The sequence below is a fragment of the Diceros bicornis genome, chromosome 20 (assembly GCF_020826845.1).
Source record: "Diceros bicornis minor isolate mBicDic1 chromosome 20, mDicBic1.mat.cur, whole genome shotgun sequence".
Lineage (NCBI taxonomy): Eukaryota > Metazoa > Chordata > Mammalia > Perissodactyla > Rhinocerotidae > Diceros > Diceros bicornis.
Window position 1 is genome coordinate 10067770 of NC_080759.1, and position 18359 is coordinate 10086128.

Consider the following 18359-nt stretch of genomic DNA (forward strand, 5'->3'; position numbering starts at 1 on the left):
GTTTTAATATTTTCCAGAAGCTGATTTGATTAAAAGGAACAGCAGCATTAGATTATGTGATGATAAATCATAATAGATCAAATATTTTGGCATGTAGACATATGCATCTTCCTCCTCCCTCCTTCCCAGTTACTGAGGAATCAATAAATACCAGGCATGATGCTAGGCACCAGGGAGTTAGAGATGATTTGGAAATGATCCCTGTCCCTCAAAAAACCCACTGTATGCTGACGAAGTGAGGGCCCAAAACAGATCATTACAATGCACTGTGGTTAAATGCACTGAGACAGAGAGTACAGCCACAGGCCATGTTATGGTTTTCACTTGTAGGCAGAAGGGAGCCACTGAAGAATGTCAGATAGACATTCTTGCAGCTGCACAGAAGTATAAATTTGAGGGATTAGGACTGGAGGGAGGCAGACCAGTGAGGATAAGGGTCTGAGTTAGATAGTGGTTATAGAATAGGAGGGAGGAGTTGATCTCACATCAGTGGGTTTAGGGAGAGGGAGTCAGAAGCCATTCATTCAACACATACTATGTGTCACACCCTATCCTAGGTGAACAAAACAGACAACATCCCTGCCCACACAGACACTATGTGCTAGCGCAGTGCTATTCAAAGCATGGTCTGAAGACTGGTGCCAGTCCATGAACTGTTACCAGTCTGTGAAGAGATAAGCACAGTTATTGAGAGTAAACATTTAGCAACTCCTATAGCAATTTTATATTTCTGGGACACCGAAATGCATGGTCATTTTCCTGTAAATTAATTTTCATTTTAATTTATAGGAGAATTGGTCCACGAGAAATTGGAAATGAACAATAAAACCCCAAAACAATGTGTTAATCCCCAAAGATAGTCTGAGAAACACTGTCTTAGTGGGCCGCAATAGGCTGAAATGTGAGAAGTGGGAACAGAGTATAGAAAACTCGGTTGGGAGGTTTGGATGGGAAAGGAAAAAAAAAAAAAAATATAGTGGCTACTAGCCAGAGAGGGACCTTCTTATCTTGCCACAACCAAATTCAGCAGGGGCAAGGACAGATGGATTTCTAGAAAATTAGGATGCTAATATTTTCCCTCAGTTCCATGCAATTATTTACATGTTCATGCTTATAGAAAACCACCTTCGATTATGTTTACATGGGCATAATTTATGCCCTATGAGATACAGAAATAGCATATATCCAGGCTAAATATAGGCTAAATAGGTTTTACTTGTAGGCTGTGGCTGATCAATTTCAGTCAGAATAGCAACATTATGCACTAATTCCATTCCACCATACACAACCCCTTCCTGTCCTGGGTGTTATCAGGAGCTGGGCATGCACGAGTTAGACCTAGACAGGTCCTGTGTTTATCTGTCATTTTGGAATTGGATATTTTGTTAGAAGAAGAACTGACACTAATGAAAATATACGTTGCCATTTACTACCCAACACCACATGCAGGTTAATTAATAGGACACACGGCCTGGAAGGAGCTAGCAATTTTCCATTTAGCTTTTGCAGATATTAGAACTAGATAGCATCATCAAATAACGCACATACACTCAGGCAATTTATAACTTTATGGTTGTAGGGGAAAAAAATCACTACTTCAAAATCCTTCAAAATCCACTTATCCCACAGCCATAGATTGTTGGGTCCCAAGGTTCCTGTAAAGGTTATTACATTAACTTTCTATTACTAAAAATGACGACCAGAATCAATTTATAGCAAGTAGCAATCAATTTTTTTTTCCTCTTCTTCTTTGCTTCCCTGGTATATAAACTACATCTCATGGTTAAAACTTGTTAAGCAAATGCTCTCATACAATTTTTCTTTTTTCAGAGGAAAAGCAAAACAAATCAGAAAACTTTATATGGGGTATGATCCATACCTCGTGTAGCAACTTATCTAATTTGTGCTGTAATTCAAGGAAGTATCGTGAGGTGATGAGCCCGTGGTGGGATTTATCCAAGCAATCTCGAGCCAGTTCAATAATCTGATGGTGAGTGAAACTAAGCACTCCATCCGCGAGGGGGAGGACATGGTCAGGCGAGTAGCTGGTGATAATTTCCTTCAGACGTTCTTCCATCTGAGCCGTGGCCTATTTAGAGAAGAGAGGCACACATGGATATCATACAAGGAAGTATATGTGTGGACAATCCAATCATCACATTCCTCTTGCATTTTCAGAGACCTCCACAAGTTATTACACAGAATTCTAGCAATTAAATTTGAAAGCAGCCTCACTTCTGTATGATACTATAATGATGGATACATGTCATTATATATTTGTTAAAACCCACAGAATGGACAACACCGAGAGTGAACCCTAATGTAAACTATGGACTTTGGGTGATGATTATATGTCAATTAGGTTTATCGACTGCAACAAATGGACCACTCCAGTGGGGGATGTTAATGGGAGGGGCTGTGTGTGTGTGGGGCCAGGGAGTATTTGGGAGCTCCCTCTACTTTCTGCTCAATTTTGCTGTGAACTTAAAACTGCTCTAAGAAATAAAGTCTATTTAAAAAAAGAAACAGCAGCAGCAGCCTCACCATGTGGAAGAAAGGTTTGAGGTATATGAAGGAAGCTGAGTATCCCAGGGTGATAATTACTTCTTTTCTATGCCCTATCAAATGTAAAATGGTCCATGTAAGCTTCTTCAAATAATTCAATATCTGTGAATTATTATGCTTTCATTTCAATCTTGGGCTCTTTCAGATAGTCAAAAATATCAAATAGCTCTGTTTTTACCTATTCAAACATCAGAACTGTTGCTAGAGTTCCACGGGGGTAGGGGGCAAGAGTTTGTTTTCTTGGCTATGTTTTAATGTACCAGGAACAAGCATCTTACCCACTTTATCCTTTTCTCAAAAAACTACCTCACGTGCAAAAGGCCAAGGGGATTCCCTTGGTAACATAAATCTAAAATTTTCTTTCCAGTTTTCATTTCATTCCTGTGATCCCCTATTGCCTAATCAAATTCTTTGCTTCCATTAACTGTACATGTGGGGAGACTCCCTCTGCCTCCTGCTCCCCTCTAAAATCCTAACTAGTATTAACTAGTCTAGTCAGGATCTGTTTCCCTGGTGAACAAGTGACATGTAATAAATAGCTAAAACGGCTTTAATCAATGACATCAATGTCGGGTTCATTACAAATAAGAAGTACTCCACTCTTGATTTACAAAACCAAAGATTTCCTTTTGTTCTCTTGCCTACGGCTACAGAGGTAGTGGGGGAGGAACAGGAACAAAATGGAGAAACTGCCTCTTCCCAAATGTGTAGGACCACTCTGGTGGAAAAGCTGTGGAAACGAGGTGACGGGGACTACCCGATAGCAGCTCGGTATAGCCAGGGTGTCTGGCAACAACCTTCACCAAGTCCTCTCTGGCTCAATTCCAATTCCTTTTGCCAGTCTAATGGGGAACACTGCAATTGTACCTCCCCCTCTAAATTAATAGGGTTAGACACATTATTGCTAAAGGGATAGGAAGTCAACAGAAAAGAAAACTTAGGTAAATTTCTTGACATACCATTCTACAGGCTGCTGAGGAAGAAAAACAGTCTCTGCCTGCCAACATAGCAGCAGGCCCAGAACATGGGCACAAGGAGCATGCGGGCCTAGGCCTCTCTCTCCAAGCCGGTTCTCCGCGCAGCACCTCACCAGGCCCCCCCAGCGGGCAGTACAACTGCAGGATTCACTTCAGCCAGTTCAGCACACAGACGGTGTCGCTAGTTCTCGGCAGTTTACAAAAACGTTTAGAGATTTTATCTTTCCAAGAAGGCTATGGTACTGTTGTATGCAAACCACTACTGGACGGGAACATTATTTCCCACAACAAAACCACCCTACAGACGCTAACCCTATGTTGCCGTTCATTCAGATGCTAGGAATCTTCAACTCAATTCATTACCTTTGGGAACCTTTCTTTGTAGACATGGTTCATCATAATTATTTCATGGTCACAGCAGGCAGGAGAACGTCCAGGGCTGCAAGCAAAGCAAATTACCCTTTTAAACTTGCCACAGCATGAAACGAAAATAAGCCTTTTATTTATAAACAATTGGTTGCATCAAAAGTACTATGCAACATTCGTAAGAAAAGTATATTAGGTAATAAACTACAAAATCAGTCACTAGTACACATGTACACATAATACCCATAAACACAGAGATGACCTAAAAAGGATTCAAAAAGAAAGCTCAAGAAGTGAAATGCCACTAATTAATAATAGCTACAATATAAAACTAGCTCACAACACATTCTTAAACTGAGATTATATTCTGTATGTAGCATGCACTTGTATAGTTCTGGAAACCAATTAATGAACTGCCATAGGAAACAAAATAGGGTAGTTACACACAACCCCACCCAGGACACGTTGAACAGTGTAATTTCACAGTTTCATCGTACACCTGCGCTCTGCCACGTACCACTCAAGAGCTTTAAGAGTCTGCCATGGCACAGGTGTCACCACTGAAATCCATTTTCTAGGCTAGCAAACGTTTATTTAGGATGCCGAGGTAGGCACTGTTTACAATATGCAACAGAGGCATGCAACTGTTGGGCGTTTTTCTCTATTTCAGCAGTAGGTTCACATTCCTTCCTACTGGCATATAGTTATGCAACTTCAGTGTGAGTATTTATATTCCTGGGAGCTTATAGCTTGCACTAGATATCCTAGGAACTGCTTTCATAAAATCTAAAAGGGCACCTGTGTGGTAAGATACAATGTCATTAAAGGAATTCATATAATTGATCTTTTATTCCATATCTCAAAATAATCTAACACACCCACAATTACCCAGTGTGGCTATATTTACTATCAGTTTATGATACTAAGTAAGAAAGGTACAAAGGGAAAACCCTTCTCAGTAAACTCTGATATTCAACTGAACATCTGACAAACTATTTTTTATAATAAAACCTTAATATATCCAAGTACACCAATTCTATAGCATCAAAATCTCATACTGTAGTGGAGCCGAGGATGGACTGCCCTGATCCCCCTGGAGAGAAGGATGTGTTGTCCCAGCTGCTGGGGCTGCAGAAGCCTTCTGCTCTCAGCAACCTTTAGGGATGGCCTCAGCTGCAGAGTCACCTCACGCCAGGCCAAGTCCTTCCCAGGGTTCTACATCCAGTGACTGAGGTGGGATTTAAAGGAAGGGTCATTTAGCCCAGAGGGACGACTCTGATGGTCATGCCATCCCCAGAGCTCCCTGAGGGGTCGGCTGTGGCTGTTGGGTCTGTACTGCAGCTAGACTTCTCCCTCTGACCAATCCTGCTTCCTCCCTCCCGTTCCACAGGTGCTGATCCTGAGCACTCCCTAATAAACATCCTGATCTCTGTTTTAGAGTCTGCTTTCTGAAGAACCAAACTGTTTAAAAAATAGATTATTTTTTAAAACAAGGTCAAAATAAACCTGGCCGTACTCAGGGTCAAATGGACTACACTTGGCATCCACAAAATTCAAGGGACACAAACTCCTGGAGAAAGTAAGACTCATGATGAGAAGAAAGAATGAAAGATCTGGGTTTTTATAATGTGGAATCTGAATTCCACGTGTGAATCTGAATGTGCTGTCTTTCCTTTGCAGTCAAGCTTCTCCCTCTTAAAATATTAACTGCTTTTGCACCGTACCTAGATTGTCTTGAAATTTTCAATGGCTATAAGTTTTTATAGGTGGTCCGTTTAGCCCATCATGACTACTGCCACTACAGTAATTAGCAAATTGTGAGAATTTAAAAGAAAAGTAATAAGATGCCTTTCAATGGTAATTAACAATATCATGTGTAGATGGAGAAATCGCACTATATTTATAGTAGTTCACAAATCATTTAACATGTATGAATTAGAGGAGCAAAAGTATTCCCTTGAAATGGTCGAAAAGAGATAATCCAATTAAGTAACATTTTCCAACCAGGTCTACACACCTCAGACTTCGGGAACGGGGGCGCATGGGCGTGTTCCTGCATCTGTTCTCCGTGGCGATGCTCTCGGTGGTGCAAAAATGTTTCGATAAGAAGTGTAATTCATCTGGTGTTGGTTGGTATGGTAACTGATGCAATTTCTCCTGGGAGGAACAGGATGACTAAAAGAGACCAAAGTGAGGTTACATGATTACCTCAAAAAGAAATTCTTCAAATGAATATGATATCAAAGCACTAAACTTTGATATACCACCATTTTATATTGTTCCCTTTTCATGTTATAATTACAATAACTAGTGCCTAAATGTATACCTTGATGCTTTCTCTGGGAGGTCAAAACGGCTTCCATATTTCATCTCATTTGTCTATAAGACAATTTCCCAAAAAGACAGTTTCCTATCTGGAGAAAACATAGGCTCTGAAAATGGATAGGACCCAGTCAAAGCCAAAGCAAGAAGGTGACAATTGGAGTGAGAATCTGAGTGCCCTAAATGACACATTAGTTCTCAAGTGAGTATGGTACCCTCACATCTACTGCTGTTCACAATCAAATACTGTGACTTTTAGGTAAGTACCATCACATGAATTCTCTGATGTGTGATCATAAATAAGGTAATGAGGTCTCTCTTTACAAAGCATGCTGTCCTTTGACGCAATTACCATCGATACGTGCCCTGTAAAAAGGGGAAGGAAAGAAGGTACTTTTGTCAATAATGCCATTGTTTTAAAAATTGGCATTTTTTTCCTTTCTTCTTTGGCTAACACTATCATTTTTTTTTTTTAACAGCTTCGGTGGTGGTGAAGTTTTTTATCCCTTGAGTATAGATTTGCTTTTTGAAAATCGTCACTCAATACTTGGAGCAAGACAAGGTAGAAAAGGTAAATGGCTAAATAAAATTGCTTTTAGTCAATCTGAGAAATATAACTACAAAGCAAAGAGACCATTGTTTTTGCTTTTGTTTTGATTGGAAGGTGAACCCTGTAAGCAATTCTAACAAAAGAGATCAAGAAATGTTTGAGTAATGGAAACATGGTTAGAATAAGCATACATTGAAAGATACCACTCATTTGAAAATTCAGTTACAGTAGGCTTTTTTAATTAAAAAAACTCTGTCGTTACATTAAGAGCACACTTCATAAACACAGAAGCACCACAATGCAGTAATTCTAGAAATTAATGACTAGAGCTTAAAAATATCCTTATACCTTGAAATTATAAAACACCTTACTAAGTACATACAGACACAAAGAGGGTTTTTTAAAATAATGTAGATTATTTTATAAACCATAAAAATGAAAACACTATGAGAAAAACTTATGAGATAAACCAAAGCTCTATTCAGAAAGTACAGGCACAGCCTTAACTGCTCTCACTATGAGAAAAGAAATAAAACACATCAACGAAGTCAACTCAAGAATTCAGGAAAAGAATAATAAAATTAATGCAAGCAGAAGACAAGCAGCAGCGATAAAAGCACAATAAGGAAATCAGTGAACAGAAAAACAGAATTAAGAACTGTACATATGTCTCAAAGGTACGTCCATGTCCACATTCTGTGTCCAAGATTTCAAAACCCCCAAACCCATAAGTTTATTCTTAAGTTTACAGTAATCCCTTTTGGTGGCAAAGCATCAACTGAACTGATAGGAAGCTATTTAAAATATGTCTTTAATCCACTTAGTGTGAATGCGATTCAGGTTGCTGTGGAAATACTAATATATTTGACTATGAGCTGCTGGCCCAGTTGCTGTTGGGTTGTTCTGTACAGTACAGGGATCATGTTACCTTTCTAAAATGCGAAAATTAATTCCAAAACACACAGGGCTCCAGAGTTTCTCATGAGGTATTACGGACCTGTACTTGCATCGGGACGATACCAAGAGACTTGAGGAGAGTGGTTCCCTCCGTGGAGGGAGGGAGGATAAAGGGATTGGGTGGGAAGGACTTTAGTGGTGTCTTTAACATTCTATTTATTAAACAAAATAAAAATGTATTTTAAAATAGCCATAGCAAATTTAACAAAATGTTAATGTGTTAACTCTAAGAAGAGAATATGGTGGTTATACCATAAAGATAGCCATATAACTGAACTCCACAGGGAATGTGCCCTGTGTTTACTGATGCGAGTATGTTAAACTGAATGATGCAGTGGTATAAGTAAGTATTATAACCTTAACAGTATTAAAGAAGCAAGGAGGAAAGGAGCTTCTCTGGGAGAGAGCCTCTTCTGTCTCAGTTGAAACAAGCAAGGTCTAAATAGGAAAAGGGTGACATCAAACCCAAGTCACACTAGGAGGAGTCTACAGCACTGGGAACAAGTGTAGGCCAGTAAAATATCCTGGGGATTTGAAAGGTGCCAAAAGGGGCCCAAAAAGTGAGTTGATATTGGACCACAGAGAAGTCCAAGGTTCAGTTTCAGCAGCGACCAGGGATTCAGAGGACTCGCAGTGCCAGTGAAGAGAGCTGCCAGGACAGCAGACAGTCCAGGGGCTGTTCCCAAAGCCTCATACACTTATTGAAAAGATACCTCCACTGGTCAAAACATCCTCAGAATGCCACTTCTACAAGAGTTTCAAGCATGAGCTTGTGAGTTTCCCAATAAACTGAGTCTCATTACTTTATATTTCTAGTGTGTTCTCTAAGTGTGGTGCCAGTGAATCTCAGCACCCAACTAGTTTGCATATGACTTTTGACTACATCATAAATCAAATCCACTTTCAGAGAGTGAAGATTTACATACAAAACTGTGCTGCTAGTTCTCAAGGCAATTAGAAGAGTTGCAAAAAATGTTATGAATAATGATATCATTCAAATAAGCATTTAGTCTCTCAAGATAACCATTTTGTAAAGGACAGTATTCTTATGTATGCATAATTTTCTACTTGTTATTTATTAAAAGTAATATCATTTTATGGCCATACCTCATATTTATAGATATTTATATTCTTATTTCCATTCTTTCCCTCAGCATAAAAATACTTTATCTAGTAAGAAATATATGGGAGAATGCCCTTCTACTGCTGCAATTCAATATTATTTATTTTAAGATTGAAAATTATGATCTGAATATTATCTTGGAAAAGTTCCACAAATTAATTTTAACTGCAAAATTTGAAGTTAAAAGAAGTTGCAATACTGAATATTCTCTGGAAGGAATGATTAACTTCACATGACTGAATCTTTCCAATTTCAGAATACAGCATTTTTAACACTTGCCAATTTTGCAGTTTCTGTAATATTCAAAGGATAAAGACATGATGTTTACGTTTCAGCATAAGCAGTTCTGGAATTCAGCTAACAACACAATGATCTGTAAAACTTAAGCTATATTTTTAAAGTGTTTATAATTTTATTTGTATGTATTCTGTATTTTTATTTAAAAAATAACTAAAAGGCATTTCTGATTGGCCAAATGACTAAGAGTTAACCCAGGAAACAAGAATCTAAGAGCGATTCAGGTTTGATTTAGAAAAGAAGAAAATGCAACTACTAAGCGGTTTTGCACAATTTTTGCCCCAATATTTACAGGACAAGAACACAAACTGAAGGAAATGAGAAGTAGCAAATGGTGAGCAAATTTTCGCTTACCATTTTTATCAACAACTAACAGGAAGAAAAGATAGCTGAACTTTGTGCAACAGCACCTACACTCCACAAACTTCACAGTTCCTTATGTCTTTTGGCAAAAAGAATAATTTTGAAAGCTAAAATTTCATTTTGAAGGAAAAAATAGGAATCTGAGATCAACAATTATATGATACTACCTTCTTCAATAAAATAAACACTTCAGAGAAAAGCTGTCTTACCTCTGGTCAGAAGCTGTTAGAAACACGGAATATGTGTGTGTGACTAGAAACTGTCTCAAGAGGCACATATGGAATCAGGGACAGCAGTGATTCCATTATGACAGATGGCCAGGTCAGGTTTACTAATTAGAAGGTTTGTTTTAAGAAATACCATGTAAATTCCTTAAAAAGAGCCAGGGGCCTGGGGTGTAGAACACTTACTGTCTTCTTATTGGTAAAACAAGGGGGTTGGTAAACAGCCCCTCAGTTCATTCTCTGTGCTGCACATTTTTGATCCACAAAATGAAGAAAACAATGGTAACTACCTTACAGGGTACATTGCTGGGATGAAAAGAGCCAATGCATTGTAAGTAGACTAGTGCCTAGCACATAATAAACATTTATTTAAAAATTGTTTTTTAAAATTATTTGTATCAGATGAAGTCCAATTCTACGTAGCTCACCCCTTTTTTATAGATTTACTTTTTTTTTTTTTTTTGGTGAGGAAGATTGGCCCTCAGGTAACATACATTGCCAATCTTCCTCTTTTTGCTGAGGAAAATTAGCCCTGAGCTAATATCTGTGCCAGTCTTCCTCTATTTAGTGTGTGGGATGCCGCCACAGCATGACTTGATAAGCAGTGTGTAGGTCTGCACCCGGGACCCGAACCTGAGAACCCCGGGCCACTGAAGCGGAACAAGTGAACTTAACCACTACGCCACCAGGCCAGTCCCTACAGGTTCACTTTTAAAAATGGTGTATGATTTACTAGTTAGAGATGGAAAGGAGAATGATCCTCTACTCTCCCCTATTTTTCTTGCAAAAGGGAAATTTCTGTATCCAAACTATAATAAAACTTGACTGAAGGGCAAAGCAAGGTGGTTTAGTTGAAGTAAAAAAGAATTTGGAGTCAAGAGACACAATATAAGTTTTGAGCATGGAGATGCCCAAGTGTCTGGGGAAGAACAATAATTAAAATTTAGAAAATTACTCTTTTTTTCTCTCTGGTCAATCAATTTTAGCGTTTGTTTCCACACTGTGGTTGTTCACATTTTCAACATCTACAATATGGGCCAATAACTAATGATGGTTCCTGACACAATAACCAAGGGTGACTTTACTGTTATTTAGTGACAATTTTATCCACTGAAGACACTCAGGAGTTTTAAGCATCGTTTCCTGATGTGAAGCTGATGTGCCACTGAAACTACTCAAGGTTGTCAGGATGTTTCACAAAATTGATCTAAATGAACAATAAACTCACATAGCACAACAAAATGGAATAACGGATAGGAAAACAAATTACCTCTCCTCAATAAAATACTATAAGGAGATGGTAAAAATAATCCAACAGATTTTAACAAGTCCGTTTTAAAGGTGCTCCAGAAAACCTACATTGTATTGCATATGGGATTCTGAAAACACAAAATATAAGGCATTGGTGATACCAGTTAGAGTTTATAAATTTAATTATAGTTTCTTTTCAGTTCAAGTATTATTAAGCAGCTGAATCTATATGCTTAGCACAGTGCTGGAGTCTGTGGGGAAAAAACAATAGCTGGATAGCCCTGCACAATAAACCACAGATTTTGACAAAAAGGAAATGGAAACGAATCTGAAGGGGCTCTAAAATCATCATCAGGGCCACATTCCTGGCTGGTACAAGAGCATTCAGACCACTCCATTAGGTATTTATTGAACACCTATAACATACCAGATCTTTCTAAATGACCACTGGCTTCTAAAGCTCTGCAGAGACAGACACCTGACAACACGACTACTTTAAACTGAGGAAGCATATATCTAGCCTACTGAATCATTTCCAGTAATTGCTAAGGCTCTTGTTGCAAGGTTACAGTTTGGGGCAAGCGTCTCCTTCCTCCTCTATTCTATTTTCACGGTTTCATCTTGTCTCTTTATTTATCTTAACTTACTACTAAATTCTTTTAATCTCTCCTTAAAAGAAAGTTCTTACCTAGAAGACACAGACAAATTTAAAGCTTGCCAAAAAACCCCCCCAAAACAAACCCTGCATCTAAGCCACACAAGAGAAAAAGACCCAGGCCACAAAGTTTAATGGCATTTTCAGTACTAATATCACTGGCGTGGAACCAAAGCAATAAAACCAGATTGCATTTTTCCCCCCAAAACACCAAATGGTATTAAAACGAAAGCTCCCAGTCTCCTCCAAACTTGTGATCGTGGGACTTACTCAATTTGTGTACCAGAGTTTAAAAGCTTGCAGCAAAAAGTATGCCCTTTTTATGTTTGTCAGCTCATCACTTGATGTGTAACCTATGCAGAGTGGCAGACATGCAGAATTTATCTTCTCCTTCCTACCAGGAAACACGCAGAGAAAACAGCCTGCATAAGAGCTCTGTGGTTGTGAGGGAGAGCAAAGAAGTCGGGCACTTACAGAAACCGTGGAGCTGGGTGTGTTTGTCCCATAGCCAGAGGAGGGGAGAGAAGCCAGGGACCAGCGGCGTCCATCAGTCCTATTGAGAAAGGGAGATTAGCTTAGGCTAACGCTGGAGTAATGTTACCCGGAGACCGCAGGGACACCAAGTATTCTCAGTCAAACAAAGGACACAGATACAGTCAGTGAGGATATGGCAATGCTCAGCAAGGGCCAGGGTAAACAAACATTATACAGCAGGTTGACTTTTATTTAAACTGAATCAATACACCCAAACAAGTAGCAAGTGAATGGGTTGATCCATATTATTGATCTCTCACTAATACACTTTGACAAAATGAATACCAGGGATAATTACAATGGTCAGACTCAGCAGATTCAAATGAATAAAAACAGAAAGAGAGGAGGAAAAATACTCTTATCTGGAAACTGATAACTGGGGCCATGATCTTTGGAAAGGCCTGAATTCCAGCATGGTACAAGACTTTCACTGCATCCTAAAGACTTGCCGCTTATTATTTTCAAGAGAACAGTTCCACTCAGCACACCTAGGGAAGAAGGGATCAGCGGGCTCATGGCTGGCTCAAGCCTTAAGTGGCAAATAACTTTAGCACTAAGAAAAGTGACTGACCTTATGCTCCAAATGTCTTAAGAGTTCCTGCCTTCTGACATGACCTGGCTTTACAAAGTGTTGCCGCAAAAGCCTCTGGCAGAGTTTATGAGTATGCAGCCCAGCTCCGGCCACTGACAGCAGGGGCAGAATGAAAATCCTCCACTAGTGATAGAACCTAATGCAAAGAGTAGAGTTGTCTGCCCCAGTCATGAAAGCAAAGCTGTCAGGAGTCTTGAAGAGACTGGTTTTTATCTTCAAATGGTTATAGAATGGGTAGCTTCTGGGTTGGACTCTGGTTTTGATTTACGGTCATTACAAGGGCCTCAGATGAGTTAATGAAGTAGTAGAGACAATACTGTTGCTAAGACAAGGGGACACCAGAAAACAAATTTTCTGAAATCTCCGGCCCTCCAGAGACATTACTTTATTAGCAATTTCAAGTACAGACTGTGTCTTCAAAATCACATAACATTGTGAAAACAAATACATGCACATTTGCCAAGGGGAAAACAGAAAAAACACACTGTATAAAGCGCTATATTGCATTCTTAGACAGAGTATCATATGTAGACTTTGTAATTCATGATTATATTAATTTACCAAGTGAGAGAGAAGAATGGACCAAATTTACCACAGACATATGCAGAATAAGTTGAAGTCAGGGAATTCAACAGTATTAGACTTGAATTTGAGAAATGTCACAATTAGATGTTCATGTAAAAAACTGACATTTTAGCCTAAATTACATTCAAGGGAAAATATAATCATAGGGTACCATAGATGTTGCCTCCAATAAATGCAAATGGTCCACAAAGACAAAACGGAGAAATTCAAGTGGACAAATCACAGAAGTACTACAATGTTAAGATTTTAGTAAAATTTACCTCTCATTTCTGTGATCATGATTGAAGTACAATTGAATCAAGTATGTTTTTAAAAAAAGAAGCAAAATAAGATGTTTATAAACATACCAGATCAAATGAGTGGGGAGAATTAAGCCATATATTCTTTAAAAATATTTTTAAACAAGTGAAAATGTTACAGACTTAAGAAGACAATTATAATAACATGCTTATAAAGACATCTATCAATTAAATAGACAGAGACTGGTCCTATTTTATTTGGCTACTTATTAAAGACTTAAAAACTCATGCCTGTACTTTATACTTTAAACACCTCCAACTTTTAAAAGAAAAGCATATGATTTTAAAAGAATTATTCAGTCCATTTAATAGCAATTATCTTTGGAAAGAGTGAGGGACACAATTTCCCCAACCATGATTTTGTTTTGTGATTCATTAACTCTCCTTTCCCTCAGGTATCAATGAACATATTTCAGATGAATGAACAATTCCAAGAGGCGACATGTTCTTATGAGTTCTGAAGCATAAATTACACTTGCTTACTCTGGAAAACACACAACTAGAAAGACGTTTAAACAAGAATGTGTTCAGCACTCTGTGTAGCCACGGACCAGAAATAATTTATGTCTCATAAGGTTCCCTAAGTTGTCCGTGTCTATTTACTCAAATGGAGCACAAAGGACCATTGCATTTTCATTACCATGACAACTGCACATCAGAAGTTACTATATACACTATATACAGTAGTACTTAAGGAAGAGCATGCCCTTTCTTCAAGAAAGCTATCACACAAGTGCAATTTGGATCCCACTAACAATGTTGTCTTTTCTTTGCAGTAGCTATCAATAAAACGTTATCTGAAGACAAGACTACAGTCTTGCCAAAGCAACAAGGCTTTTTTGAAAAGAGTATTTTCTTTGTGGGTGGAAATATCAATGTTACACTAAATGAAAAAGTAAGAAGGGAAAAACATCTGATGGGAACACAGGATGCAAAGAGATTGGCAAAAAAAAAAACAAAACATTTTACACCACCACCCACAAAAATTTAGATTAATATGGTGTATAACAAAGAATGAAAAGTCCCAATATCAACCTGGCTATTATAACTGTATAAAGAGGAAGTAGATTTCCTTATTTGTTTAATTGTCATGGTCACCTGGCGTGATCCATTTTATATTCTAGTTGGTATTGGAACAAGTTGAACTATGCCAATATAATGTAACCAACCAAAAGAGTAACTCTGCCCACAGGCACTCAACAAGTGTCTGATGACCTGAAGTCAGCAGGCAAGTCTGTTCTAGTAATTTACTTGTGAAAACATATTCCGCGATTTAACCTGGTAAATATCAACTAGGCAACCAGGAGACACCCATGGCATATACTCAGGGCTGTGAATTTCTTTTCAATGCAAGTGAAAGCAATTTATAACGCAGAAACCTCTGCAGCTTCTGGGAAAGGCAGAACATGATTACCTTCATCTTACCACCAAGGAAAAAAAAAGTTGAGGAACTCCACGATCAGATGGATTGTAAATCAGTATCACAGTTATTAGCAAAGTAAAATATGTTTCCTTGTTCCAGACAAAATCTACTATACTATGATGCTCATTTTCATCCTTATATTTTAACTTACTATTAAAAAATTAACTTGATAATTTTACTGTCAAATATGTATCAGATAATATGGAAAGGAAGTGTGTGTCATCATATTTTCCAGTCTAAGCTATTACATTACAGGGGATGTCTACCAGGGAAGGATTATCACATGGTATAAGTAAAATCAGAAAAGATTACTAAGCCTTAACTTTATCCCTTCACCCAAGAATAATTTTTAAAACAGGACAATCTCTCCTCTGTTGGACTAAATATACAAAATAATAAAATGTGGGAGATTTAAAATGACATTACTTCCTAAAGGCTCAGAGCTGCATATGAAATGGAAGGAAATGGAGAGACCTAGGAGTGGAATTTCTGTTTCCTGAACGAAAATCAACTTTAAAATGGAAGAGAAAGACCCCAGATGTTAAATAAAAATATGCCAATTTGAGTTTTCATAGCAAACACGGGGTTCTGTTTACTTGAATAAAAGTATGAATAGATGATCACTCATGTCCTAATCTAAATTAATACTTTTTGAAGAGTGTGGAGGGAGTTCCATCTGGAAATTCGTGCAAAATGAACTAGAGGTCTCCTGTGATAATCTTCTGTCACGGTTTATGGTTTATTTCAAAAATTAACATGCCTTGGGGTTTGTGTATTTTTTTAATAGCACAGAAACCAGATTCATCTGTCCTCCAGTAACCCACTTAATTATTAAATTCTCTTCATTTTTATAAATCTGGCAGGATTAAGAGACTATGATTTCTGTCATGTTTAAATGCAAGCTGTAATGAGGTTTGCACTTTTTTATTACTTAAAGTAATTAAATGCATTCCCTTTTTTAAAGAGATTTGTTTTAAAGACTATGGTGGGTTCTTGTTTATCAATTTTTATAAGATTTTCTTTTTCACTTAGCATAGTTGCACCATCATGAATTAATATTCATTGGGCAAACACAGGCTTTGTGGGCCCAGTTAATTTTCACATTTCTTTACAGTGCTTAAAATGAGGACTGAAAGAATACAAGTCGGAATTGGGGAAAATCGGAGTGTGGGTCTCAAGAAGTTCCTCAGAGCACTGCTTAATTGCTTTTGTGCCCTCCCCACGGTGAAGGGCTGGCACCTCACACACATGGGCATTTACCAGATGGTGGGGAATGTGTGATGTTTACAAGGGAATCTTAATTACTGAGAATTCTGGAAATGCGGCAAACTGACCCTTTTCTCTGGAATTAGTAATATGAAATACGTAACAAATGGCTGTGAGGACACTGCAGGTTTTGCTGGTTAGTAACATGTTAAATCTATTTTTTTCAAGCTACCTATGTGTCTTAATAAGTGCTACTTTAATTCACTTCAAGGTATGGTTAAGTCTCTGAGGAAAATTTAGCAAATATCTAGGACATTCAGTCCATAAACCAAATTTGTCCTGAATATTCAGAGATCTGGCTGAAGGGGCATTTTGTTTTCTGTGTGTTTTTCCTGGGCAGAAGAGGACACGGTATATATATATATGTGAGAGGAAGGACGGAGCCCAGGAAGGTGAAGGTTTGAATACGACAGGGTGAAGTACACTAATTCCACACTCAGGACACAGAAGAGGTGGCTGTGCGGACTCCTCTGACTTGACAAAACCACAGAAGATCCAGAACTGAAAAGGTTTAATATTAGATCACACGCACACTATCCCTGGAGCAACAACCACACTTCTTATTGACTCAGTGACCCAAATATGAGACATAGGTATCTATGATATTTGGTGCCCATTTCTCACTAAGATAGGAAGAGAAAACATAAACCATCCTATAGTTCACGCATGGCTTTATTTCAGGGGTCACTAAATTGCTGGCTTGATGCTCTCAAATAAAGGAGCATCTTAGAGAGTTTATTATACCTGGTGATCTCAAGAAAGGTCATTTTTACTTAAAAAAAAAAAAAGTATTTCAACAAAAACAATTGCACCAGGACACACAGATAAATCAAGTCATTATAATACAAGCTCAGATAATTCAGTAAAAATCCGTTGAGCATCATGCATGTATAAGGGACTGCCCCAGGGATGGGAGAAAAGATGGAAACAGTCATTTCCTGTCCTCATTGGGAGCCCACCATCTAGTGAAACCAAGAGAAGTACAGACAACTCTACCATGAGGCAGAAATCATTATTAAAACTGTTAGAGCAGGAGTGTTTACAACAAAGTTCTGCAGTGGCCTAAAGCTATCTTTGGCCAGGGCAGCTTCAGAGAAGGACCTCGCAAAGGAGAAGGCGGGGGAGTGGGGATGGCAGGGACAATGGGAGAGGGGGTGGGGCTTGGGATTTTCTAGATAACACTTGATTATTCCACTCACAAGAAGCCCTTACCTCCGTGCAAATGAAAAATGGGCTGAGGCACTGGGGGAGAAATTTCTTGGACTATCTTGAGGGCTATTTCCTGTAGAGAGAAAGAAGAGAAAAATTTACAACATGATTTTGTTTTTGTGTCATTTTCCACATCCAGAATCTTCTCTTTAGTAATAAGTTTCTGTACACTTTTGTAAAATGTCCATCTCCTCAAAAATGTTTTAGTTTTACTTAAAGCAGGGATTGGGGTGGAGGGCTCCAGTTCCAGCACAGCTTTCCAAGTGTGCGAGATATATGCAAAAAGACATTCACCTAGATCACCAACCAGCAATCTTCCAGATATTCAATAATTTAAATATTACAGTCCTATAAAACAGCAAATACACAGTCACGCACCGTATAACGATGTTTCGGTGAACAACAGACAACATATATGATGGTGGTGCCTTAAGATCAGCACCATAGAGCCTAGGTGTGTAGTGGGCTGTACCATCTAGGTTTGTGTAAGTACACCCTATGATATTCGTATAATGACAAAATTGTGTAATGACGCATTTCTCAGAATGTATCCCCGTCGTGAAGGGCCACATGGCTATACAAATGTCTTGGTTCTTATGTTAACGTTTCAAACAGCAGGATGAATGGGGAAGTATATGTTTCAACTGTGGGAGTGCTTTCTATTTTAGGGAGGCAGCCTTAGTCTTTTTTATTTACAGAAATTTAATAAAAGTCTGAGTTCTTAAAAATAAATCCTCATATTCCAAAGCACACATTTTAAAGGTAGAAATGTCAGAACTAGTCATAAAATACTGGGAAGAA

At 38.3% G+C, this 18359-nt stretch overlaps 1 protein-coding gene across 7 annotated transcripts in view; it reads right to left on the minus strand.

Moving 5' to 3' along the window:
- Nucleotides 1-18359, minus strand: part of MAST4 (microtubule associated serine/threonine kinase family member 4) — a 545073-nt gene that overhangs the window by 59029 nt on the left and 467685 nt on the right. For all 7 annotated transcript variants that reach the window (XM_058563945.1, XM_058563939.1, XM_058563942.1 and 4 more), the window contains 5 exons: nucleotides 17562-17631; nucleotides 12125-12203; nucleotides 5926-6083; nucleotides 3906-3981; nucleotides 1880-2089 (listed from right to left, as the gene is read on the minus strand). In XM_058563945.1, the coding sequence (XP_058419928.1) occupies nucleotides 1880-2089; nucleotides 3906-3981; nucleotides 5926-6083; nucleotides 12125-12203; nucleotides 17562-17631 (593 nt within the window). The remainder of the gene's footprint in view (nucleotides 1-1879; nucleotides 2090-3905; nucleotides 3982-5925; nucleotides 6084-12124; nucleotides 12204-17561; nucleotides 17632-18359) is intronic.